Source organism: Sceloporus occidentalis, unplaced genomic scaffold (assembly GCF_023333645.1).
Source record: "Sceloporus occidentalis isolate IW3139 unplaced genomic scaffold, rSceOcc1.0.p SCAF_24, whole genome shotgun sequence".
NCBI lineage: Eukaryota > Metazoa > Chordata > Lepidosauria > Squamata > Phrynosomatidae > Sceloporus > Sceloporus occidentalis.
The window spans coordinates 6,580,835-6,606,618 of NW_028317004.1; the positions used below are offsets into that span (position 1 = coordinate 6,580,835).

Genomic DNA, 25,784 nt, shown 5'->3' on the forward strand with positions numbered 1-25,784 from the left:
AGCAGGATGTCCAGCATATCGGAGACCGTGTTGCTGTGTTAGAGGAAGACCACATCAAGACCTGCGAGGCGGTTGATGCCTTGTCTGCTGTGCACCGGGACCACTCGGACCTCTTTGCGGCCCTACGCAGGCAGCTTGAAGACCTGGACAACCGGGGACGGCGCAACAACCTTCGCGTTCGAGGCCTGCCTGAATCGGTCCTGGCTGCTGACGTCCGCAAGACCCTGCAAATTTTATTCAATCGGCTCCTTCAGCAGCCTGAGGACACTCCGATAATTTTCAACAGGGCCCACCGGGCACTCCGTCCGCGGGGACCCCCTTCAGCTCCACCGAGGGATGTGGTGTGCTGCTTGCATGACTACTCCGTCAAGGAGGCCGTGCTGGCGGCTTGTCGCCTCTCGGGCGACTTAGACTTCGAGGGAGACCACATCAGGATCTTCCAAGACCTCTCTCCGATCACCCTGCAGAAACGAAGAGCCCTTAAGCCTGTCACAGCAGCGCTTCGAGCGGCGGATATTCCTTACCAGTGGGGCTTTCCTTTCGCCCTAATTGCCCGCAAGGATAAGGAAGTCATTGCCCTCCGTCATCACAGCGACCTGGAGTCTTTTTTCACTCGCCTGGTTCTCCCAGTGGTTCGTCTTCCGGATTGGGAACTTACCTCTGAGGTTCCGCAGCAGCTCACCGAGCCGTCGAGGTCCTGGGCGACTCCAGTGCACCGTAGGAAGCGGTCCCGACGGGTCACCTCTACAGCGGCGCCGACCGATGGAGACCCTTGACGGCCTGATTGTGTTTCCGGAATTTCATCTGCCGTGGTGCTCCTGGTTCCAGGCCGACTGACCTTCTTCATCTGTGGCTACATGCCGGTCCGGGTGGTGAGTCGGTGTCGTCCTCTGTACCCGCGCCTGTGTTCCATAACACCTCATGCATGAGGCGCTCTGGACTTCGGTCTATTGACTTATCGGACTTCGGCACTTTTCTCTTTATTTTTATTTGTATTTTTTGTTACTCGCTCGTTCGTTCGTCTCGGTCTCCCGTTATACATGCGTCGTCGTTCGTGCACTACACTACACTACATTTTCGCCAGCGCCCTGCTGCGTCTGGGCAGTTTCTTTTTTCTTTTTTCCTATGCTTCGTTTTCGGCCTCCGGGGCGTCTAGCGCTCTGAGGCTGCTGATACGGCTCCCTGGTTCTCCTCCCCATGGCGGTAATTTTTCTTTGTTTATGTCCCGCTGACGGGGACGTTTGCTTTCTCCCTGTCACCCTTGATTTTTAGGGCCGTTCTGGTCCTCTTCTCCCTTGCCCTCCTCGGCTACCCCCCCCCGGAGCCTTCCTGTCCCTATGTGGACGGTTGACTTGGGCCTGCTTGCAGTCCCCGTGCTCACCCAACTTATTGCTACAGCAATGTTACTAGGGAAGTTGTCCCTTGCACCGCACCTCACGTTACATACACTACATATGGTTTGGTTTATGTTATGTTTTATTGTTTTGTTTACGTGTCCCAGGGGTCCAAGGTACCAGTTGTGCTCTTCTCAGAGCTCTCTCATTCTTCTGTATGGCTCCTCAGTCCCTTAACTTAGTCTCGTTGAATATACGTGGCCTTAATAAACCGCAGCAGCGTTCTAAACTATTGGCGTTTCTCCATTCCTTCAAGATACACATCGCTTTTGTACAAGAAACGCATTATGCTGCTACCAGGGAATTCCCTCTCTTAAATCGCCACTTCACTCAATCATTTCTGTCCAGCTCCCCCTCCTCCAAAACCAAGGGGGTGGCTATCCTCCTCCATAAGTGTATTCGATTCAGGCCGTCCGAGACGTGGAGGGATGCTGAGGGGCGAGCTATTTTTGTTAAGGGTTTTGTGGGCTCCCATAGGGTCACTGTGGCGAATATTTATGCCCCTAATTGTAACCAGGCCCGTTTCGTTACCTCGATCCTCTCCAAATTGGCTGATTTCCAGGAGGGCCTTACCATCTTGGGGGGAGACTTTAATATGGTGTTGGACCCTAAGATTGATACTTCCTCGGGAAGCTCCCATATCCCCTTTTCCATGATTCGTAAGGTTCTCCACCATTTGCGTCTGAACCAGATGGTGGATGTCTGGAGAGCCCTCCACCCTACTGTGAGGGATTATACCTATTTTTCCCCTAGTCACTGTAAATATTCGCGTATAGACGCCTTTTTCATGTCCCACTTCCATTTGTCGCTCCTGCGTTCGGCTAGCATCGGTGTGGCTACGATTAGCGATCACGCCCCGGTTTTCCTGAAGCTTGCTCTCTCGGGCCTCCCCAGGACCAATTGGCATTGGCGTCTCAACGAGAATCTACTGAGCGATCCCCACCATGTTTCCCAATTGTCCTCTCACGTTAACCACTATTTTGTGGATAATGTCACCCCTGATGTCTCGTGTCCAACGATTTGGGAAGCTCACAAGGCGGTCATGCGGGGACACCTGATAAAGTTAGGCGCTTCCGTTAAACGGAACCGCGCAGCCGCTCTCTTGGATCTTACACGGCAAATAGCACGTCTGGAGGCCCGCCATAAATTGACCCTCCATCCCTCCACCCAGGTGGAGCTTTCGGCCCTACGTACACGGCTGGCGGCCCTCCTGGATGAGAGGACTAAGCGTAACTACCTTTTGGTTCGGCGTCAGTTCTACGAATTCGGGGACAAACCTGGCAGGCTCCTGGCACGGGCGTTGAGGGCGAAGAGAGCACAAACGTATATTCCTCGTATTCGGGACCAGGCGGGTCGGCTTTGCTTTCGTTCAGAGGAGGTTGCCGAATGTTTCCGAAAGTATTATACTTCCTTGTACAATTTGCCGCGCCCGGGTACTCTCCCCTCTGAGTCGGATGAGGCTCTTTCAGCTTATTTCTCGGAATTTCTCACTAAAACCTTGCCTCCCGACGCCAGGGCTCTCCTCGACCAGCCGATCTCCTTGGCTGAGGTGGCTGAGGCCGTGAAATCCTCCCCGGCCGGCAAGAGTCCCGGCCCGGATGGCTTCACCATCGCCTATTATAAGAAATTCCTCTCCGTCCTTGGCCCTCACATGGTCACGTTTTTTAATGCCATCGCCCAAGGTGCCCCCTTTTCCCCGCAGGCCCTGTCTGCGCACATCGCAGTCATCCCTAAACCAGATAAAAACTTGGATTTATGTAGTAGTTTTCGTCCGATCTCTCTGATCAATGTCGATTTGAAGCTTTTCTCAAAAATTTTAGCAAATCGTTTGTTGCCCTTTTTGCCCCATCTCATACATTCGGATCAGGTGGGGTTCGTCCCCGGGCGCGAGGCTAGGGACAACACTATCAAGGTAGTCAACATAATCGCACATGCCCAGTCTTGTCGCCTTCCGTTGATCGTGGCCTCAATGGACGCCGAGAAGGCGTTTGACCGCGTGTCCTGGTCTTTCCTATTTGGGGTGCTCTCGAGAATTGGTGTTGGCCTTCGCTTCATGTCCTGTGTCAAGGCTTTGTACGAATCTCCGACCGCGCGGGTGGCTGTTAATGGTCTTTTGTCGGATCCTTTCACGCTGGCGAATGGTACGCGACAGGGCTGCCCTCTTTCCCCCCTTTTGTTTCTTTTGGTTCTCGAACCCTTTGCGAATGCACTCCGGGCCCACCCGGATATCGCGGGGGTCCGGATTGGTCCCCGTTCTTACGCCCTCTCGTTGTTCGCGGACGACATTCTTTTGACTCTTACTGACCCTGTTCGGTCTCTCTCGACCGTCCTGTCGGAGCTAGCCAGGTTTCAGGTGTTGTCCAATTATAAAATTAACTTATCCAAATCGGAGATCCTGGGGTTTCACATCCCGGAGCACCTTCGTGAATACATTCGGTCTGGGTTCCCTTTCAAATGGAGGGATGACTATATCAAGTATTTGGGTTTACTTATCCCCACGGATCTCTCGATGTTGCGTTCTCTTAACTTTGAGCCCTTGTTAACTACTTTGGAATCAGACCTACGTAAATGGGCGTATCCTCATATTTCCTGGTTTGGGAGGGTGGGGGTCATTAAGATGAACCTTCTTCCCAGATTCCTCTACCTCTTCCAGACGCTGCCCATAGCTCTCCCGCGGTCTTTTTTCCAGAGGTGTCGGAGGGCCTTTTTGCGATATGTCTGGAGAGGCAGGCCATCGCGCTTAGCGTTCTCCTATCTGATTCGGCCGCGATTGCAGGGGGGGGTTGGTCTCCCGAGTTTGGAGCTTTATTGGCAGGCGTCTCACTTACGTCGTGTTATCGAATGGTCCGTGGACTCGACTAAGCAATGGGTGTCCGTGGAGGGGTCCTTCCTGACGTGCCCGGTTTCCTCGCTACCGTGGACTCGTGACCCCGTGAGTGTCACTCTCTCTGCCCACCCTTTCCTTATCCCTACCTTGCGGGTCTTTCGTAGATTGTTGCGCGAAGGTTCGGTTGCAAGGGTCCCCGGCCCACTGACTCCCTTGGTGGGGAACCCGGACTTCCCTCCGGGTCGCTCAGGTAGTGGCTTGCAGGCTTTCCTCCCGCCGGGAGTACGCACCTTACGCCTATGCCATGTGGTTTCTGGGACAGCTCTGAAGCCCTTGGAGGCCTTGTTTGGCCCGGGAACCTGCCCCTTTTCCCTCCAGTTCCTCTACCATCAACTTCGGCATTTTGCATCTTCTTTAGCGGTCTTGCCGCATATGGAACGACCGCTTTCACAAGTGGAGATGTTATGCCTTGAACTGCAGGAGCCGCCCCATCTCTTGTCTAAATTATATGCGCTGTTGCTTTCCCCTGAGCCGGTCGCCAAGCCATATTATTTTAGCCTCTGGGAGAGGGACCTGGCGTGCTCGTTTGAACCGGAGGATTGGTCTAAGATCCTCTCTATCGTCCACAAGGGGTCGGTGTCTAGTCGAATGCAGGAGACGTCTTTCAAGATTCTAACCAGATGGTACAGAGTTCCCCTGGACATTCATAGGTTCGCCCCTCAGGTACTTCCGACCTGCTGGAGGTGTGGTACCCACCCTGGTTCCCTGTTGCATATTTGGTGGTCCTGTCCTGATATTAGGCCCTTTTGGGATTCCGTCGTGACGGTGATCCGTGATGTTGCTGACCCTGATTTCCAGGCTTCTCCTGAAGCCATTCTGCTACATCAGGTTTCACTTGATTAACGCAGCCAATGCAGTCCTCCCCCGCCACTGGAAGTCAGCCACTCCTCCCTCCTTCATGGCTTGGGTTAACCAGGTCGAATTCATTTATCAGATGGAAGTTCTGGTGTGGTCAGCTAGGGGTGCGGGTCATAAAGTTGAACTTAAATGGTTTCATTGGAGGTCGTTTATTACGTCTCTGGAACATCGCCCCTTACCTGGCTCCCTCTAGGGGACCGCTGCTGTTCTTCTTTTGGGTGTACGCCTTCTTTTCGCGCCTCTTCTTGTTTGTTTTTACTTAGTATGTACTGTAGGTTGTAATGGCTCTGTGTCGGAGCTACCCATTGGACCCTGGGACAGACATGTTCTACATTGTTTTCTGTTTCTTTTTGTTTTATTTCTTGTTTAACCGCACTGTACTATTGGGTACCCCACTGCTTGCCAGCCTGGTGTTGGCCCCCTCTATAGGGGTAGCTTTACTATTTTCTGTACCCGATTTGTTCCAGTATATGCTCTCGATGTCTCATGTTTTCTCGGCCACTCCGGTACGTGTGCTGTCTCCTCTTATGCTGTGTGTGTATATGCTCTGCTGTTTACCTATGTACCCGGTATTATGTACCATGTATTTGTTACCATACGTGCAATAAACTGAGAATTGAGAATAAATAAATAGTGTACTGTAGTCAACAACATATCCAAAAAGATGCAGTTGATAAGTAATGCCTTATATATTTTATATAGATGCAGGGCCGGCCCAAGGCAAAATGCCGCCTGGGGCGAATTTTAAAATGCCGCCCCCCCCTTATCTACCCTTCCTCTCCCTCCGTCCCTGCCGCCCCCCCCCCCTTGTACTTACCTTTCAGCAGTCCTGCGGCGAGTCTCCCTGTTCGGTCTCGGTGCCGGCTTGTAATGCTGAGCGCCGGAAATCTTCCGGCACTCAGCATTACAAGCCGGCACCGAGACCGAACAGGAAGACTCGCCGCAGAGGAGAGAGAGAGGGGCGCCGAGCGGGTACTGACAGCTTGGTAAGCTCGGCGCCCCTTTCTCTCTCTTTCGCTTTAAAAAAAAAAAAAAAAAAAAAGGGCTTCAAAAGTGCCGCCTGGAGCGGTTGCCCCACTTGGCTCCATTGTCGGGCCGGCCCTGTATAGATGACTAATTTAAGGTCAGGGCCCTTCACACCTGGTGTCTCTGTTTAAAAGTCTGATTTTCACTGCAATATCTGCTGACACTATATAGCAATAATAATAATGTATTATAGTCAAATGTTTGTAGAACAGACCTAATAATTAAAGCGGATGGTAAAAAATTAAACAAAAAAAGCCCTTTTTTTCTCTGCCCTAGAAATACACACTTGTAAAAGTGTTGAAAGTCTGATTTAAGGAGATATCTTGAAAATAAGTTACTGTATTTGCTCGATTATAAGACGAGGTTTTTTTCAGAGCAAATGCTCTGAAAAATATCCCTCGTTTTATAATCCGGGTCGTCTTATAATCAGACCTCAAATAGGTCTGACTATGAGGCGACTAAGATCCAGATTCCCCGCACCTGCAGGGGACCTGGATCCTCCTGTCTTCCCCCCCCCCCCGCCCCACCTACCGGTACTTCCGGTACCCCCAGTCGGGGAAGGTCTGCGCGGTGGACGCAGACAACCCCCGCTGCTAGCCACACCTCCTTCCGGCTGCAGCGTAAGTGCGTGGGATCTACACGCTGCCCCGGCTACATGACGTGGGAAGTCAGAAGCACCGGTAAGTTGGGGGGGGGCGGGGGAGTGTTAAATGGGGGGCATAAGGCATTTCTGGAGGCAGAGTGCTGTGTGAAATGCCTTTTAACCCCCTTAATGCCATTCTGCCTCCAGAAATGCCTTTTTAAACCTCTATACGCCACTCTGCCTCCTGAATGCCTTAAACCTCCCTATATGCCACTCTTCCCCATAATATGCCTTTTAACCCTCTAAATGCCAGAGTGGCATATAGGGGTATAAGGGATTTCTGGAGGCAGTGGGACATAGGTGGTCAAAAGGCATATCATGGGGCACAGTGGCATTTAGAGGGTTAAAAGGCATATCATGGGGCACAGTGGCATATAGGGGGTATAAGGCATTTCTGGGGCAGATATGCATAACTGGGGTGTAGATTGGAAAATAGAAGGAAATAAAACCAAAATATTTTTCTCAACCATAGCTTTTATTAAAAAAAAATAGTTTAGATGAATTAACATTTACTGGTAAAACTTTTTTCCTATAGGGTCGTCTTATATTCAGGCTTTTTCTTTTTTTTCCTAAATTAATATTCAGATTTGGGGGGTCGTCTTATAATCAGGGTCGTTTTATAATCGAGTAAATACGGTAATATTCTGACTTTTATCTTGTTAAAATTCTGCATGTTTCCTGAACTCCAATCTCAAACAGAAAATTACCGGTAATCTAGATATACTCTTTTGAAATCTGGATACTAGCCAGAAGAAATACCTCTTCCCCCATCAGCTGGTATCATAGTTACTCTGCACCGTAATTAAATTCCATGTTCTGTATCCTTAAAATACTGGGTAGGTCTTATGTATGTCAATCACTCAGGGTTTGGCTATCAACATGTTTTATATTTTTACTTGAATTGTATCTAGGAATCTGATTTCAAGCAGGATTATCAGCTACAGCTAAAAAAACATACCATGAAGACATATTGTACAAAGGGGTTAATATAGTTAATGATGATGTGGTCTGTTCTAAGTTATCATTTCAGTTAGTTTAATATCTCAATATGCGTAGCATGGAGAAGTGAGAGAGGGTTTTAATTTAACAAAGGAGAGAATTTTATTTGAAATGAGAAGAAATGTTAGAATACGAGGTCATAATAAAAAACTAGACGGCCAGAGACTTAGATACACTGTAAAGAATTTTTTCTTTACTGAGAGGGTGGTAGATAAATGCAACAACTTCCCAGCAGATGTGGTAGGGTCAATACAGTGAGAGAATTTAAACACAGACAAGACAAGGCTGATAAAGTTCAGGGTTAGCGGAGAATCCTGTTAGTCCAACTAAATTAAAAAGACTGCTCAATGTTTTTAGCCTTGACCTGACCCCCCACTATGCTTCTAAATGATGAACATACGTCATCTAATTATATTAATTTACTGGAAAAACATAGCTGTGGGTTAAAATATTATAAACTCAATAATTGTTTGGAAAAAATATAACCCCACTGCCATTAATCTCAATATTCCGGTAAATAGCTATGTTCCAATGTGATTTGCTTCACTTCAAACTTGGCGTATGGTTTAGGTTCTAAAATTTAGTTTTGTATGTGTTAATAGCAACTGGAAACAATGTTCAGTGCCGAACGCCCTGAACAAACACAATATATCCAGTGCTGACATGCTTCACACAACAAAAGAGTGATCTAATGCAGAATTATGTATGCTCTGAAACCCTTCAAAAATATACAGTGCTTCACCTGCTAAAATATACATTCAAACTGTGTGAACTCAACTCAGTTGGGGACACAGGGCAGCGGTGTATTCTTCCAGGCGAAAAGGTGGTGGCAGCTCTAGGGGTAGTAGATTGCTCCACTGGGATCAAAATCCCATGCCTCTCTTTCCTTACCCTCAAAATTAAGAAGGTGTTGTGGGTTTAAAACAATAACAAGGCTCTACAAATAGAAGGGCCATGATGGCTCTGTATAATGCATGATTCAATGTGTGAGGAGATTTTAAAGAAATCTCACCAATTAAACTATACATTATCCAGGGAAGGTCACTCTCTTCCTGCAGAAGAAGCCCATAACACAGGGCCGTCCAACATGCGGCCCTCGAGGTGCGGCCCGCGTGAGATCGGCAGCCAGGATCACAAGAGCCCTGCTGCTTACTTGTGGGAGGGTCTATTGTCCTGTACAGAGGAAGCGGGAGGCCACGCCCCCTGCTGAAGTCTGTGAGCGGCATCGAGAGCTGTAGTGCAGGGGGTGGGGGAGGGTGTTTGAATGAGTATGCGTGATTGAGGGAATGAATCTGTGAATAAATGAATTTGTGTGTGTGATAGCATGGATGTGTAAGTGCTGGAACCTAGGCATGATGGGACTTTGATTGCTGTTAGCAATCACAGTCCTATCATGCCAAGTCAGCCAGTACATGCTGAAACCTGGCTAGCTGCCCCCTTGTGTATTGATGCTGCCAGCAGTATGGGGTCTGCACTTACAGCCACCCTGTACCAGCATGTACTGGCTGACTTGGGATGATAGGAGTGTGATTGCTAACAGCAATCACAGTCCCATCATGCCTAGGTTCCAGCATTTACTGGTTGTCTGGGTATAAAAAGAGTGTGTTTGCTGTTAGCAATCACACTCCTATCATGCCAAGTCAGCCAGTACATGCTGAAACCTGGCTAGCTGCCCCCCTTGTGTATTGATGCTGCCAGCACTTACAGCCACCCTTTACCAGCATGTACTGGCTGACTTGGGATGATAGGAGTGTGATTGCTAACAGCTAACAGCAATCTGCTAACAGCAGTCACAGTCCCACCATGCCTAGGTTCCAGCATTTACTGGTTGCCTGGGTATAAAAAGAGTGTGTTTGCTGTTAGCAATCACACTCCTATCATGCCAAGTCATATTGTTGATTTTTTTTTTCCAATTGTGGTGTGTTAACGCACTAAAATTGGACAAAAAATACAATAACTATTAATTTATATATGATTGTTGACAGCACTCCTATCATGCCCAGCCAACCAGTACATGCTGGAATCTGGGTATTGCTGTTAACAATCATAATATATAATTTTTTTGTACAGTTTTGGTGTGTAACTTACTTTTATTAAAAGTGTGGGATTTTTTTTATTATTTTTAAAGGTGGGGGGGGGGGGGGTCATTTTCGGCTAAGTGAACCCTGAATTTTCAGTTTTGGGCCAGAATTTTCATTTTAGTGCATCCCTAAAATAAATAGAACTATTTCATTTTTATTTATCCAGAATCCTGAATCTGTAGTCACAAAACTTTGTAGGCCCAGAAATCAGTGAGAGGAAAAGTAAAGGCTTTGTGTCATTTACTTTATTTTAATCTGCATATCTTATTAAAGGCCATATTTTCTCACAGTGAAAAATGAGTGCGGCCCTCGCACGTATACAATTCTGATTAAGTGGCCCACTGCAGAAAAAACTTGGACACCCCTGCCATAATAGTTGATGACGTCAAGGCGTTCAAACACAACTCTCCTGCAACTCATCATTGTTCTACAGTCCTAAAACTATTGCACATAAATATATTCAAGAAATAAAGGAACTTTCATTGCATTTTTTTCCATAACTACTCTTTTAATAAAATATATATTAAGTTCCTCCAGCTCTGCAGAGTATTTCCATATTTTATTTTACTATAGTGGCATGTTGACATGTTTAACATAGTGCCTTTGGTATGGACAGCTGTCGGTGGCTTTGATGCTCAACCCTAGATGAGATTTTATTGGCACAACCCACACCCATTGTGTTTGCATTGTACAGTGCTACGGAATATGATGGCACTATATGAAACAATAATTATAATGAAGGTGCAGCATCCTGCAGACATGTACGGCATAGCCAGTGGCACCAGGAAGGATTGCAGTCAATATGTTGCAGAAATAGTTTTTAATTGCTACAAAAATAACTATTGAGCTTTAAACCAGAGCATGAACCTAAATGCCCCTAAATAACCATTAAAACAGCCAAATAAAAACATTTTAACATAAACAATTCTGATTTGCCCTTCCTGTTACATATATGAAATGTCATCTTCAGAATTTCTTTCAGCCCCAACACAAATTTGGTACCAATCCAGAAATTAAGGGACAATTAACACAGATGTTATTCTGGACAATATATATTAAACAAAACCATTGCACAATAGATTGGGCAACAATACACTTATAATGTCACTGAATTCCATGAAAAATAAAGATTTAGCTGTCATCTGTTGAGATGTAGAACAAATCATATTATTATTTATCTTATTAATTAATTACATCAATTTCACATCTGAATGGATGACAAACACAGGTGAACAGGATCGCCCGATTGGCCAGTTAAACACCCATGCACTCCACATATTGTATGCTGGTTTTTGAGAAGGGCTGCTTGGCAGTATATATACATAATCTGCCATGACTTAGGCAAGTCCAAGTATCCTTCCCTTATCATTATTAACAGTAAAGAACGACACAGGACAATTTAATTTGGATTGGAGAAGGCCACAGCTTTTATTAACATGAATTATGAAATAAGTTAACATAAGTGGATAAATAACCGTACACCATAAATGGAGGGAAAGACTCTGGCAAACCTATCACTCACGGCCAAACCAGCCCTAAAACACATGTTCCTTTAACCCCCTAGCCGCCGATCACCAGCTCAGAGGGCCCCCTGTACAAACCACTTAAGTACCAACACCTGCTGGATAGCCGTTGAAGTGACCCCATTACCAACGCAACCAAATATTAACCAGGCCCGAGTCCCCCCCCCTTTATTTATCCACCCCTTCACCGCCAGAACACAGCTGTGACAGGATCCCCCAAAAAACCCCACCAAGTAACAGGGCGGGCGGGCGCGTCTGACACAAATTCGGCAGTTTAGTGAGAGAAAGAGGCTGATCCACTAAGGTCTTGCCCATTTATACCCTTAGCAACACCAAAAAAAAAAACCAGTGACCTTTCATTCACCCCCTGCCATCCTGATTATCACCTGCTGCTTAAAGTTTAACCCTGCCTTGGTCAGGCTGTACTGCCCCAGTCATGCAGCCCTTTTAACTATTCGTCTTCAGGGCTTCCATGACTTAGGCAAGTCCAAGTATCCTTCCCTTATCATTATTAACAGTAAAGAACGACACAGGACAATTTAATTTGGATTGAGAAGGCCACAGCTTTTATTAACATGAATTATGAAATAAGTTAACATAAGTGGATAAATAACCGTACACCATAAATGGAGGGAAAGACTCTGGCAAACCTATCACTCACGGCCAAACCAGCCCTAAAACACATGTTCCTTTAACCCCCTAGCCGCCGATCACCAGCTCAGAGGGCCCCCTGTACAAACCACTTAAGTACCAACACCTGCTGGATAGCCGTTGAAGTGACCCCATTACCAACGCAACCAAATATTAACCAGGCCCGAGTCCCCCCCCCCTTTATTTATCCACCCCTTCACCGCCAAGGAGGACAGTTGCGAAACCTCAAACTGACCGACTCCCCCAAACCAGTAAGGCCTTCTCAATACCATCCTGAAAATCCGCGCACAGAATATCCAACCCGATATCAGTAAGATGAACCCCATCTTCCCTCAACAAACCCGAAGTATCACCCTCGAGGGAGTGATGACGAACCACCACACCCCCATTACGGGCTATGAACCGAGACATTGCCTTATTCACCTTCACGCGAGCCTTGTTCAAGGCCGCCGGGTACCTAGCCATCCGCCAAGACGCACGCTGAACTATGTCGGACCAAATAATGATTAAACCTGGAAAACGTGACAACAACCGCAACAAATCCGACTTCATATCCTTGATTAAACACCGAATCGGAACCAAACCCAAGTCGTTACCCCCCACGTGAACCAAAAGAATGCCAGGATGACCGTCCCAGCGGGACCTCCGCATCACCTCAGACAGAACGCCAAACCACACCATACCACGGACTCCAATCCAGTGCAGCAAAGCCCGTGACCGCGTCTGACACAAATTCGGCAGTTTAGTGAGAGAAAGAGGCTGATCCACTAAGGTCTTGCCCATTTATACCCTTAGCAACACCACAAAAAAAAACCAGTGACCTTTCATTCACCCCCTGCCATCCTGATTATCACCTGCTGCTTAAAGTTTAACCCTGCCTTGGTCAGGCTGTACTGCCCCAGTCATGCAGCCCTTTTAACTATTCGTCTTCAGGGCTTCCATTATTAAGCTATTATTAAGTGTATGAATTTCAAGTACTACCTTATCTACTCCAAGTTAAGTTCCCAGGGGACCAGTTTCTGTCTGATCTTCCAACCCTTCTGATTGTGTGGTTGTATACCACTTACTAGACACCCCTGCACATTGATAACACTGAAATTAAAAAACACTGGTAAACCATATTCAACACAAAAACATTCCATAGGTTGCTAATATACAACAAGCTCTATGTTTATAATCTCCGAGATCTCTAAAATAGAAACAAAAAAACCCAGCAGTATACTATGCTAAGCAGTTAATACACTATGAATAGGTTAATAGTGTTTGATAAACAGCTCAGGGGTCTGTGTTAGTTTAAGCACTGCTTTATATGCTATAAACAAGCAATAATCTAAAATTGGAAAATAACTTATCCAAAACATAGAACACAAGAGACAATTATGCTCTAAAAAAAACCAAAACTTCAAAACCAAGAGTCGACAACTGTCCTCATAAAGAAAGAACCCAGTCACAGGACTTGGTCCCCAACTCAGGTCCTCACAGTCCAGAAACACATTTGCCTTGCAAATTCTAAATCTACAGCCAACATGAGGCCCTCAAAGACCAAGTTTCATACTTGAGTTCCAGGTGCAAGAGATGCCATCAGTCATGGTAGACCATATAGAATTTTGAGAAGGTAGGACTGTGAATTTTATTATGGCTTCTTTAAAAAAAAAAAAAAAAAAGATAACAGCAGAGAGAGAGACAGAAAAAACATTAAAGTTGTCAGGAAAAAGAGCAAAAGAAACCAGCTTGTAGAAGTAGAAGTATTTAAAGAACGGTATATCTTACCTTTCAGTCCAAACTTTGAGTGCCTTCCAAACTTTAAGATGACCAGCATTATCACCAGAACAGTACATGCTAAAGCTGCAATGCCCACAACGACATATACCTGTAGCAAACATCATATTAATAAATAACTGGTTACAAATAATTAGGAATAACGAAATGCTAGAGTGGATGGTAGCACATGCTAAAATGTAAGGCTCCCTCAATAATTAACAATGTAAAAGCAAAAGTCACATTTTACTACTGACATTTGTTGCACCGATTTAGGTATTTTTGATAAGTGCCGCATTCCTAATATGACATCCAGGAGATACATGGCGCCAAGGCCATAGCTAAATCTATGACAAAACATTAATTGTGCTCCCTATCATCTTATGCAACTGAGAAGAGTTTGGTTGGTCAACAGTATTAAGAATCCATGTTTCTAATGCTCTATTTAGAGAAAAAAGGGGGTTGACTGAAGAAATCTGGAAATCTGGTGGAACAGGACCTTTAAACTTGATAATAATTTTCGTCAATCTCTCAATGGTCTAAAACATGTTCCTTATCCACCTGTTCTCATGCAATTAAGAATAACTTCTCCCACTGTCTGGGGACTGCTTCACATGATTATTTGTGTTATTTGACATATTGTGTATATACTGTAGTAAGTGTGGACTATTTTATCCACGCTAATCCCCCCTTAAGCATGTTTGCACATAGCTATTTCAGCTTCCTCTTATATAGGGTGATCATTGTCGGTGTGATTCGACTCTACTGTAAGTACTTAAACCCAGGAAAACATAGTATATTCACTTACGGTGACGCTGTCTTCATTCCCTTCATTGGAAACATCCGTAGATGTGACGCCACTTCCATTATCTGTACTGGTATCTCCGATATCATTTGAAGTGGTCTCGTAATCTTAAAAAAATAAATAAAAGAGGGCTTTGGAGTGAATAAATATGAAACTGTGCAGATGTTCTAATTGAATAAACAGTTAAATGACATTTTGTAACAACATATCAAAGACAATGGTCCATGCCATCAGTGAATAAATGTAATGATCCCTCCATTATTTACACATAGTCTACCAAATTGGCTGGTCACTACGTTTTAGCTCACCCAGCTAATTAACCCTTACATGCCTGCATTTTATAATATCCATTCTGTCATCAAGATTATTAAGCTTGCTACTCTGGTTTAATAGACTATAATACTAATTGCATGTTTATAGTGACACCTGATCTAGTATTAGGTAAAGTTCTGGTTACGTGTTTCTCATGTAATTTTAGGTCATGTCTGAACAAAACATAAAAAGGGAGGAATTGAAACCAAATAATCAGTTTGACATCTTACAACACAGAAACCCGTAAATCAATTTATTTTTCCCTTCATTATGTATTCATTACCTTTTTATGCCAGAAAATGCACAGGCAAGTCTGTTTTGTTTCTTGGAAGTTATAATTAAATAAAATAATTTTTTCAATTTATAAATAAAATTAAAATGTCAGTCTAGACCTCAAAATTTTTATTTATTTTTTTTATACATATTAAAGTCCATTTTGCTTAGACCTCAGTGTATTTTATTGCATACAAATTGGTACAGGCATTGTTAAAGTATCAGAATTAGAAAGTGATACTTATGTCTCATTTTCCTCCACCTCTTGGCTGCCTCTACTGAAAACAGAAAGCACTTCTGGCACATGCGCTGTAGGGTTCCTACTGCAGCTGATAGAAGCTGACCTCAAAATCAATAAGTATAGCATCGGCCAATCAGAACATTTTGTACATTTATTTTCAGATTTCCTATTTACAAATGGCTAAGGTGGCTTCTTGTTTACACTGCTGCATTCTTGCTTTGGTATTATCCAACAAGGATACTAATTGGACCATAAGAAATTAATTCTCACAAGCATAAGAAATGATGTCATAACCCCATCAAAAAGTTCAGTGAGTGGTCAAATTATACAGTACAGGGGCCATTTGTACAGGGCCTGTATACAAAAAACCAACAGTTCTCTCTTACTACTGTCACCCTACTAGGGTTGCCAAGTGGCCAGATTTATAATGGACTGCACAGTATTCAGAGGCTGGTTGAACCAAGGGCAAAACAGACAGGACCAGTCTGACTTACGCCTAGGGCAGCACTGAAGATTAATGTGACACTGTGAACGTCACTCATTTTCTAGGAGCTCAGAATGTTTGCTTGGCATGGGTGTATCACATTACTGTACAGTCCTTAAAAGAACACTAGAGTGTATATACCGTGTTTTTATACATTCAGTTGTTTAATTAAAAGAAATTATTCTTCAATATTCCTACATAGCTATCAATAGGTCACATAAAAGCCTTGATAAAGCCCTGTCCCTAGGCATGTCTCTAACCTCACTCTCCAAAACAAAAGTGCCTTTTTTTGGCCATCTGAAATGTTGGGAGTTTGTATGCTTTTTGAAATGTAGCAATACTAGTGTGTGAAGACATTTGTTCTCTATAAAGTAATAATAGATCTCAGAAATAATTGTTTTGATGATTAAGCTGCAGACTAGTCATATAAGCTACCTTTATGAAAAGACAACTAATTATGAAGTATATTGTGACTAATTCAACAAGTGCTTTTAGTGAACACATGCAGAGCAGATTCATTTATTACTATTATTATTATCTTTTATTTATATAGCGCCAACAATTTACGCAGAGCTTAATACAATACATAAATTCAAGGGGTATGACAAGATGAGAATTGACAGACCGATACATTAGGTGGAGAGAGCTCTGCTCACAAGCTTAGAATCTTGAGGGAATGGGGAGACAAACATAAGGCACAGAGAAAGGGTAAGAGGTAGTGTGGTGGTTGTATCAGTGGCAAGGAAGTTCTAGCAGCTAAGATGGTACGGCTTCTTTTGAGATGTTTTTTGAATGTTGGGAGGGAGGGTGAATGCTGAAGGTTTGGTGGAAGTAGATTCCAGAGATATGGGGCAGCCCGAGTGAAATCTTGTAGACGGGAAAAGGAAGACGTGATAAGTGAAGAGGAGAGCCTTAGCCCATGAGAAGAACGTAAGGATCGAGTAGGAGAGTATTTGCTTATGAGGGCAGAAATGTATGGAGGAGCAGTGTTATAGAGGGCCTTATATGTTAGTACCAGGATTTTAAATTAAATTCTAAAGGTAATAGGGAGCCAGTGGAGGGTTTCACAGAGTGGGAAAGCAGAAGAGGAGCGGTGTGCAAGGAAGATAAGCCTAGCAGCAGCATTCACGACTGCAGAGGAGAGAGTCGGGACAGTGGAATGCCAACCAGAAGAGTGTTGCAGTAGTCAAGATGGGAAATGATAAGTGAATGAACCAGAGTTTTTGTGGATTATAAGACGAGGTTTTTTTCAGAGCAAACGCTCTGAAAAATACCCCTCGTCTTATAATCGGGGTCTGACTATGAGACGACTAAGATTCAGATTTCTGCAGGCAGAGTGCTCTACGAAATGCCTTTTAACCCCCTTAATGCCACTTTGCCTCCAGAAATGCCTTTTTAACTCTCTATACGCCACTCTGCCTCCTGAAATGCCTTAAGCCTCCCTATATGCCACTCTGCCCCATAATATGCCTTTTAACCCCCTTAGTGCCAGAGTGGCATATCGGGGTATAAGGCATTTCTGGAGGCAGAGTGGCACATAGGGGGTCAAAAGGCATATCATGGGGCACAGTGGCATATAGGGTTAAAAGGCAAATCATGGGGCACAGTGGCATTTAGAGGGTTAAAAGGCATATCATGGGGCACAGTGGCATATAGGGGGTATAAGGCATTTCTGGGGCAGATGTGCATAACGGGGGGGGAAGGTTGGAAAATAGAAGGAAATAAAACCATTTTATTTTTCTCAATCATAGCTTTTATTAAAAAAATAGTTTACATGAATTAACATTTACTTGTAAAACTTTTTTCCTATAGGGTCGTCTTACATTCAGGCTTTTTCTTTTTTTTCCTAAATTAATATTCAGATTTGGGGGGTCGTTTTATAATCAGGGTCATCTTATAATAGCGTTGTGACATCCATGAAAAAATGGCAGACAAGCAAATGGTAATATGCGACATGAGAGATGGAGAGGGATCGGGAGAAGACAGGTAGAGTTGGGTATCATCTGCATATAGATGATACTGGAGGCCAAATAAGTTGATTAGCTTGCCAAGAGATGAAGTATAACGAGAGAACAGTAGAGGGCCAAGGACTGAACCCTGGGGGATGCCAACCGAAAGTGGAAGGGGTGATGATGTCTTGCCAGAGAAGCTGACAGAGAAGGATTGGTTAGACAGATATTTGGAGATCCAGGAGAGAGCTGTATCTCAAATCCCTGTAGAAGCAAGTGAGTCAAGAAGAAGGTGGTAATCAACAGTATCAAAAGCTGCAGAGAGATCCAATAGTATTAGAATGGAGAAGTGGCCTTTTGCTTTGGCAGAGTCATTGGAGACTTTTGTTAGAGCCGTTTCAGTAGAGTGAAAGGGTTTGAAACAAGACTGTAGAGGGTCAAGGAGGGAATTAGAGGAGAGGAAGTTAGTAAGGCGATTGTACACAATCCGTTCAAGCAACTTAGAGGTAAAAGGAAGCAGAGAGATAGGGCGGTAGTTAGTCAGACAGATAGGATCTGAGGAAGGATTTTTTAGAATGGGTGTGATAAGTGCATGCTTGAAGGCTGTTGGTACAGTTCCAGATGATAGAGAAAGATTAAATAGGTAGGTAAGTGCTGGACCAAGGGATGGACATAGAGACTTTGTGAGGTGTGATGGGATGGGGTCAAGCGGACAGGTTGTTGGGTGAGAGGAAGAAATAAGATTGGCTGTCTCTTCTTCAGTTGTAGGGGAAAAGGCAGTTAGTATGGGATGAGTGGAGAGAGTGGTGGTGGGTGGTATAGGAGGGAGTTGTAAAGAAGAGATGTCTTGTCTAATAATATTGATCTTGTCTTTGAAGTGGGCAGCAAGATCTTGGACAGTGAGAGAGGTTTGAGGTGTGGGTATGGAGGGACAGAGAAGAGAGTTGAAGGTAGATAAAAGACATTGCGGGTTGGAAGAAAGAGAGGATATGAGATTGGCGAAGTAGAGCTGTTTGGCGACAGAGAGGGCAGAGTTGTAGGCAGCACTTCTGAAGAAACTGTGTGGTTTTGGTATGCCCCGGTTGACGTTACAATTGTCGGGGGTAATATTTAGTAATTGGAGCTATGCTGTTGAGAGATGAGGCAAGTGTGTTATAAAAAGAGGCTGCTGCGTCTGGGCAGGAAAGGGTTAAAATGGAAGGTAAGAGAGGTTATAATGAGGCTGACAGTTGGGTAATGGTATTATCTGGTAATGGCCTACAAATATGAGGTGAGCGCTGTAACTTTGTTTCGTTAGGGGTTAGCAGTGGAGAAAATGTTAGATAGAAGATGGTGGTCAGACAGAGGGATGGGAGAGATGGGAGAGAGGGAGCATGATCTGGAGAAAACCAGATTAAGTGAGTGTCCCTCAGTGTGTGTAGAGGAATTAGTCCATTGAGAAAGACCAGAAGAGGATGTCAGGGAGAGGAGTTTGGAGCTAACAGAGTTGTTAGATATATCTAAAGGAATGTTAAAATCACCCATAAAAAGACAGGGGATATTAGGAGAGAGGAAGAAAGGGAGCCAGGCAGAAAATTGGTCAAAGAACTGTGAGGTAGGACCCGGAGGGCGATATATTACTGCAATTTGAAGAGAGCATGGACAGAAAAGATGCACTGTGTGAACCTCAAAGGAACAGAATGAGAGGAAGAGAGGGCTTGGTATATGCTGGAAGGTGCAGTGAGGTGAGAGAAGGATGCCTACACAACCAGGGGCGGGCTGGGCCGGGGGCCAATTGCCCCCCAGGCCGCCCTGAATCCGGGCCGGCAGGCTGGCAGGGCAGCCGGCAGACGACCATTCTTGGCAGCCGCAAAGTTAAAAACTAAGCGGCTGCCATCGGGACTGGCCGCCGTGGGGTGCCGGCACGCCTCCGAAAACGATGCTGTCTAAGCATGATAGGAGTGTTATTGCTGTTATCAATTATTTAATTTTTTTCGTCCTATAATTCAATAACAGTATTAATAGATATATATGGTTGCAAACAGCAATCAGCCAGTCAGCCAGTACATGCTAGAACCTGGGCATGATAGGATTGTGATTGCTGTTAATTATATGTATATATGTATATATATATATATATATTAATATTGTTATTGATTTTTTTTTTGTCTAATTTTGGTGTGTTACTTTTAATAAAGTATTTTAAACGTTTTTTTTCGGTTTTGGCCAAATTAATGCTGAATTTTCAGTTTAGGTCCAGAATTTTAATTTCGGTGCATCCCTACTATATACCAAGCCAGTCACTGAAGTGGTAGGCCTACACCACATCAATGTTTGGCTTAGTATATAGTGATAGGGGTTGTACTGCAGTATTGTCAGTGTCTGGCTCAATGTATAGGCACACATTGACAGTGGTACAGCGTAATTCCTAAGTATATAATAACAGTTATGCTGTACCACCGTCAATGTGTGCCTCAGTATATAATGATAACAATTTTGCTGTACCCCTGTCAATGTTTGCCTAACCATAGAAACTATGCAGTTTTCAAGTGTGTGTGTGTGTGTGGGGGGGGGGGTGCCACATACAGTATATGTCACAGGTGCCAAATACTCTCGGTACGCCCCTGCATCTTGCAGCAGTCAGACCCAATGGCTGTGCCTCAGCTCTTCGTCCCACGTCTTAAAAGGGGTGGGATAAAGAGCTGAGGCACGGCTATTGGGCGGCGCGGTGCGTACACGCCGGCCACTTTAATTTCATTAGGCGCCGGTGGAGTGACTGCTATCAATGTCGCTCGCAGCCGCTTTGGTGGCGCAATGGGCCACTTGACTAGACTTGCCCCCCAGGCCTTAGGCTGCCAGCCCTCCCCTGTACACAACCATGCTTTTTGCCATCAGGCCTAGGAGTGTGGCTAAAGTGTAATCCTCCGAAGGAGAGTGCAGCAGAGGTGGTAGTATCATGGGAGGGGATCCAGGTTTCAGTAAGTGCTAGGAGGCATGGGAGAGAAAATTTAAATTCTATATGTCTCACTGTATGCATGTTACAAATTACCTGTGCTCCCAATCTAATTCAAAAATAAAATGTACCATGCAATTATTCGATCATACTGGATTACAGTGTGTGAAAGCATGTGCATATTCAACATATAGATTAGGTATAGTCAGGCAACCCAACCACTCAGTGGAGTTGGTCACCCCTTAATAGCCCTTTCACCGCTATATGATTAACAAAACTTTACATACAAATGCATATCCAGGACTTTATATCATTTACATATGGTGTAAACTAATAATGTCACCAACAGGTAAAGCTGCAGAATCAAATTAATTTTATGATTAGGGACTAAAGTGCAAAATGCGTCAAGCGATTTTGCTTGTTTTGAAGTACATATGTTTCACTCTGTAAGGATTTACAAATAAAGCCTTTACCAGAATTTGCAAAGCACTCTAGGAGTCTCCTTGATTTATTTCCCCTTTGTCTTGCTGCAGAATCAAATTAACCCTTTCTTGGGATTATGCATATTTTTTCTTAAAGCATAAAATGCCGTCAATTCCTCACTCATACTCTCAAACACTTAGATTACCAAATTAATAATTTTTAACTAATGGTTTACTGTAAAACCCCATGTATTATGCTCACAACTAGCCAATAAGTTATTATATATTATGGCTCAATTACATTGTTTTTTTTATGTGCCCATCCCCACTCAACCCCTTAAAAAATTTAAATGTACCATAAAATCCAGGGTCAGTAATTGGATCACTACCTAAAAAAAAACAAAAAACAAAAAAAGACAAAATATGTAAGTATATTCATATGTTGTGTATTTTTGTCATATGTATTATATGTTGCTGCTTAGAAATATACAAAATAATAGTGAAAAATATAGTGATAACCCAGAGAGCTCCTGCAAATAAACCCACAGAGTGTAATTTTTTAAGCAATAAGTGTAACATTTGCTTACTGCTTTCACAGATTTTCTATTTACATTTTAGGCTAAATTTAGATTTATTTTTTTACATTAGAATGAAGATTGATAGTTTGAAAATAGAGTATACAATATAGATACCTAGATGTGCTTGTAGAATAATAATGTGTTCTGTATTATATTTATTCCATAACATGGTATGCATGCAAATGAATATGTTATGCAAAATATACTTTGAGTAGGGTGACCAAAAAACTATGACACAAAACCGAAAATACTTTTAGACACAATTTTTAGTCGTGGGAGCTCTCTGGATTTTCCCAGGAAATTTACAATTGTCTCCACTGACTGGAATACTCCTCTTTCTTTCCTTTGCTGCTATTAATGCCACTTTGATATACAATCGCTGCATTGTTTTTTCCCATTGGTTGACCACAATATTCTAATGTATAAAACTGGCCTATTCTAATCCAATCAGATGAAGACACAAGACGTTCCTGAGGCAATGGCAAGATCTCACCAACCAGCCCACTGCGTAAGCAGCACACCATGGTACCTGTTAATGCGGTACATGGGCTCCTATCCTAGGAACACCCCGCTGATTATATTAAGTGAAAAAGGAAAGCAAATGATATGTTGGACCTCTAGATTGTAAGCTTGGGAGCAGGGCCTTCTTTACCAAATGTATTGATTTATCTTAGTCAATTCTAGTTCTTTCGTACCCTGTGAATGTATGTACTGTAATAAGCGCTGCGTAAATTGCTGGCGTGATATAAATAAAAGATAATAATATATGTGTAACAATTAGGATTAGGGATAATCATTTAACAGTTCCCGTTACTGAGAATTTCAATAAAAAGACAATAAAAAAAATAAAAAGTACAGACAATGAAAACTGGACACATGGCACAAAAGAAAGCTGTGGACAACTGCACAAAAGCAATTGCTGTTGACAAGAAATGCTGGAGCACAAGTAAGAAAGCAGATCACTGAAACAGGTCAGTTTCACAAAGAAAGACTACATCTAAAGAGACCTCCGAGGTCCGGAAAACGTAAGTGACTCTACAGCTTTTTCTCTGTTGGCTCAATAAAATTTATTAACTTTGACTAAAGATTCCATTTTCTCTTGGCCAATACAGCTAAATACATTTTCGTCATATAGACTGGGAAACATAACAAAGTCAAGAGAAATTAAACCACCATTAAAAAACGAATAGTATAGATAGAAAGAAACTATGAAGGTCCAGATGCTGAGCAAGCCAGAATTGTACCATTTTATCGCTATACCTCCCTTATAAAGCCCTTTTAATTTATTTTTCTAATGTCCTTCCGTTTGGCAATGCCCAAAAGACAACCAACAAAATACAAAAGAGACATTTTTTGATATACATATAAAAGTAAAAGGAAGATGCACCAAATTTTTATTCTGTAAATATCCTGGTACACGATGCCCCTTTTCTTTGATGCTCTTTGTCTGACATAGCATTTTGTTTACAGAAATATCACAAATATAAAAAATATATATATTGTGTTTACATAGAAAATGAAAGATGCTCTTACCATAATCTGGAGTTTTCATGAACTGAGCCATGACTGTGCGTTCATGTTTTCCATATTCATTTTCTGCCCGTAACGTATATAAACCATTGTTGAAATGCGTTGGGCTGTCCAACTGCAGACAGCCATGATGCTCGCTCAGATTATCCGTTGTTTCATGGATCTTGCTCCAAATGAACTCAGTTTCACTGAGGATGGCTCCCTCATGAAACCACTGCAGTTTAGGTCTTGGATTACCCCTCACACTGAATGGGATGCACCAGTGATGATCCAAAGTTGGAATGTCCATAAATGTGATTGTCGGTGGAACTGAAATGAAAAAGGGAAAGGTTTCAAGATATATGCATACTGTCTCATTAAAACATGTTCCCATTTGTTCTTGTGGACTGATGAGCCACGCAATTTATTTCAGTAACCACTAAGAAAAATAATTTAATTCTAATATTATTTCCTTGAATTAAATTTAAACTACCCTTTGGGACACAGCATTGTATCAAGACAATTTTTGATTGTGTATCACACGCAATTTAAATGTTAAATGCACAACTCATCATTGTGGTGCCATTTAAATCTCTGTACCGCTAAACACTAAAAACTATGTGAAAAATTAGCCTGTCAATGAACTCAGAGTATAGCAGCTGCTATTATATCCTCCTCAGTAACCTAACACAATTTTGACGTAGTACTCTATAAAAAAGAAGTCTGCCAATTTCCTTTCAGCTGCTAAGCAATCTTAGTAAACCATAGTTATAGATGAATTCTGGGCAAAGGTGCAAAATGTGGAGCAATCAAAAAGGCATCTCATTGATTTCCACAGGGAAATGTCCAGCGGACACCTTCCATGCACCTTTATTGTTGCTTGTGCAGCAAATCCTGGCATTTAGTGTACCCCCACTAGCTCAATACATGCAGAGGTGCTGGCAACCGAGCGTACATTATCATCCCTTGGCTTTAAAAAGCCATGGCTGATTTTAACCACCAGTCCATCCCTGAGCACAAGTCAAGTCAGACTGCAAGCCAAGGTGGACTTGTTGCCAAACAATATGATGGGAAAATGTCCTAAACAGTTTGAAACATTAGAGATAGTTCAGCTCTGACTCACATTCTTCCACTCTTGATCAGCCAGTTTACTAAGCTATAATGGGAACCTTGTAAAGTACTTAATTCATATATACGTACAGTGTACATTCAGTTCCATGGAAACCTTATCATCACCCACGCTGTTTTCTGCTGCACAGAAAATGATCTTCTTGTTGTCAAACGAAGTCACATTCTTTAATTTAAGGATTGCTGGACGCTTGTTGGTCTCTACCTGAAGATTACAATAAGATAATTGTGGTGTTATTTAAATATCCCATCTCATTGCACACAAATCATAATCCACAGTTTAACAGGGTTGCTTCTTACAGTATGCGTTGTGTTAATCTGAGAAACGTCCCAGGAGATATTTGGAACCGGAAGTCCAGTGGCATCACAATAAAGGGTTACATCATTCCCTTCTAGGACCGTAATGTTTGTTGAACTCACGTTTATTACCGGAAAGCCTGAGGAGTGACAAATACAAAATCAAGTCCAGCATTTAACATTAAATTCATTAGTGCTTTCAAATTAAATATTATTATAAACTTAAACTTCTTAAGTAACCACCAGAAAATGTGTTTAAAAATGTCCCCTGTTCCTCTAAACCACAATAGTCAAAAATAAAGGGACGCAAGGTGTCAGTACCCCTTCCCCAGTGGCAGTCAGAGGTTCAGGGATGTGAGGTACAACAGCTCCATACTGGTGGTACGGTTCTTTGGGAGATCCTTTTCCCTGGAGGAGCTCCTTTACTCTGAGAACACATTTCAAATCTACCTATTCATTATGTAGGGCCAACCCTGGTAAGACTATCTAACAAAAAGGTATGATTTAGCCTTGCAAGATGCACCTGCGCTCACACAGTGCTTGGGAAGCAAGAAAAAAAATCATAAAACACCCTGGCTATGGATTAAATAGGGGCAGATCTGACAAATAACACTAAAGAAAAAGAATAACAGACATGATAGAAGGGCTTTCAGTGACAGATACATTTACGGTTATAACTGATGTGGTAGTTTCCCTGTAAACACTTGACCTTGTACACATCTAAGTACATTACACGGTAAAGTCCACAGTCAACTGCTACTATAATAGTACAAATAATAAACAATATGAAAGCATAATGTTTAATGATTAATTTAAAAATCAATTACTAATTATGAGAGGAGGTTAATAACATAGCAAAGATTATATTTGTAAATGTGTGATGTGATCTTTTGGACATCTTTGGTATTTAATCCCACAAAACATGGAGTTAACCACTGATTCTTAGGGAGAGGCTGCTTCGGTACAGGAATCAGTTCAAACGCTGCCATAGTTTTACGATTTCTCCAGTCAACATGTAAAGAATGGCATAACGT

General features: G+C 43.1%; 1 protein-coding gene across 2 annotated transcripts in view; it reads right to left on the reverse strand.

Moving 5' to 3' along the window:
- LOC149300562 (BDNF/NT-3 growth factors receptor-like) overlaps positions 1 to 25,784 on the reverse strand; it is a 109,582-nt gene that overhangs the window by 66,289 nt on the left and 17,509 nt on the right. The window contains exons 6-11 of one of the 2 annotated variants that reach the window (XM_089484962.1): positions 24,754 to 24,890; positions 24,526 to 24,658; positions 23,350 to 23,655; positions 21,595 to 21,627; positions 14,629 to 14,732; positions 13,833 to 13,932 (exon numbers count right to left, since the gene is read on the reverse strand). In XM_089484962.1, coding sequence (XP_089341088.1) covers positions 13,833 to 13,932; positions 14,629 to 14,732; positions 21,595 to 21,627; positions 23,350 to 23,655; positions 24,526 to 24,658; positions 24,754 to 24,890 — 813 coding nt within the window. The remainder of the gene's footprint in view (positions 1 to 13,832; positions 13,933 to 14,628; positions 14,733 to 21,594; positions 21,628 to 23,349; positions 23,656 to 24,525; positions 24,659 to 24,753; positions 24,891 to 25,784) is intronic. The other variant, XM_089484963.1, reaches the window with a different exon arrangement.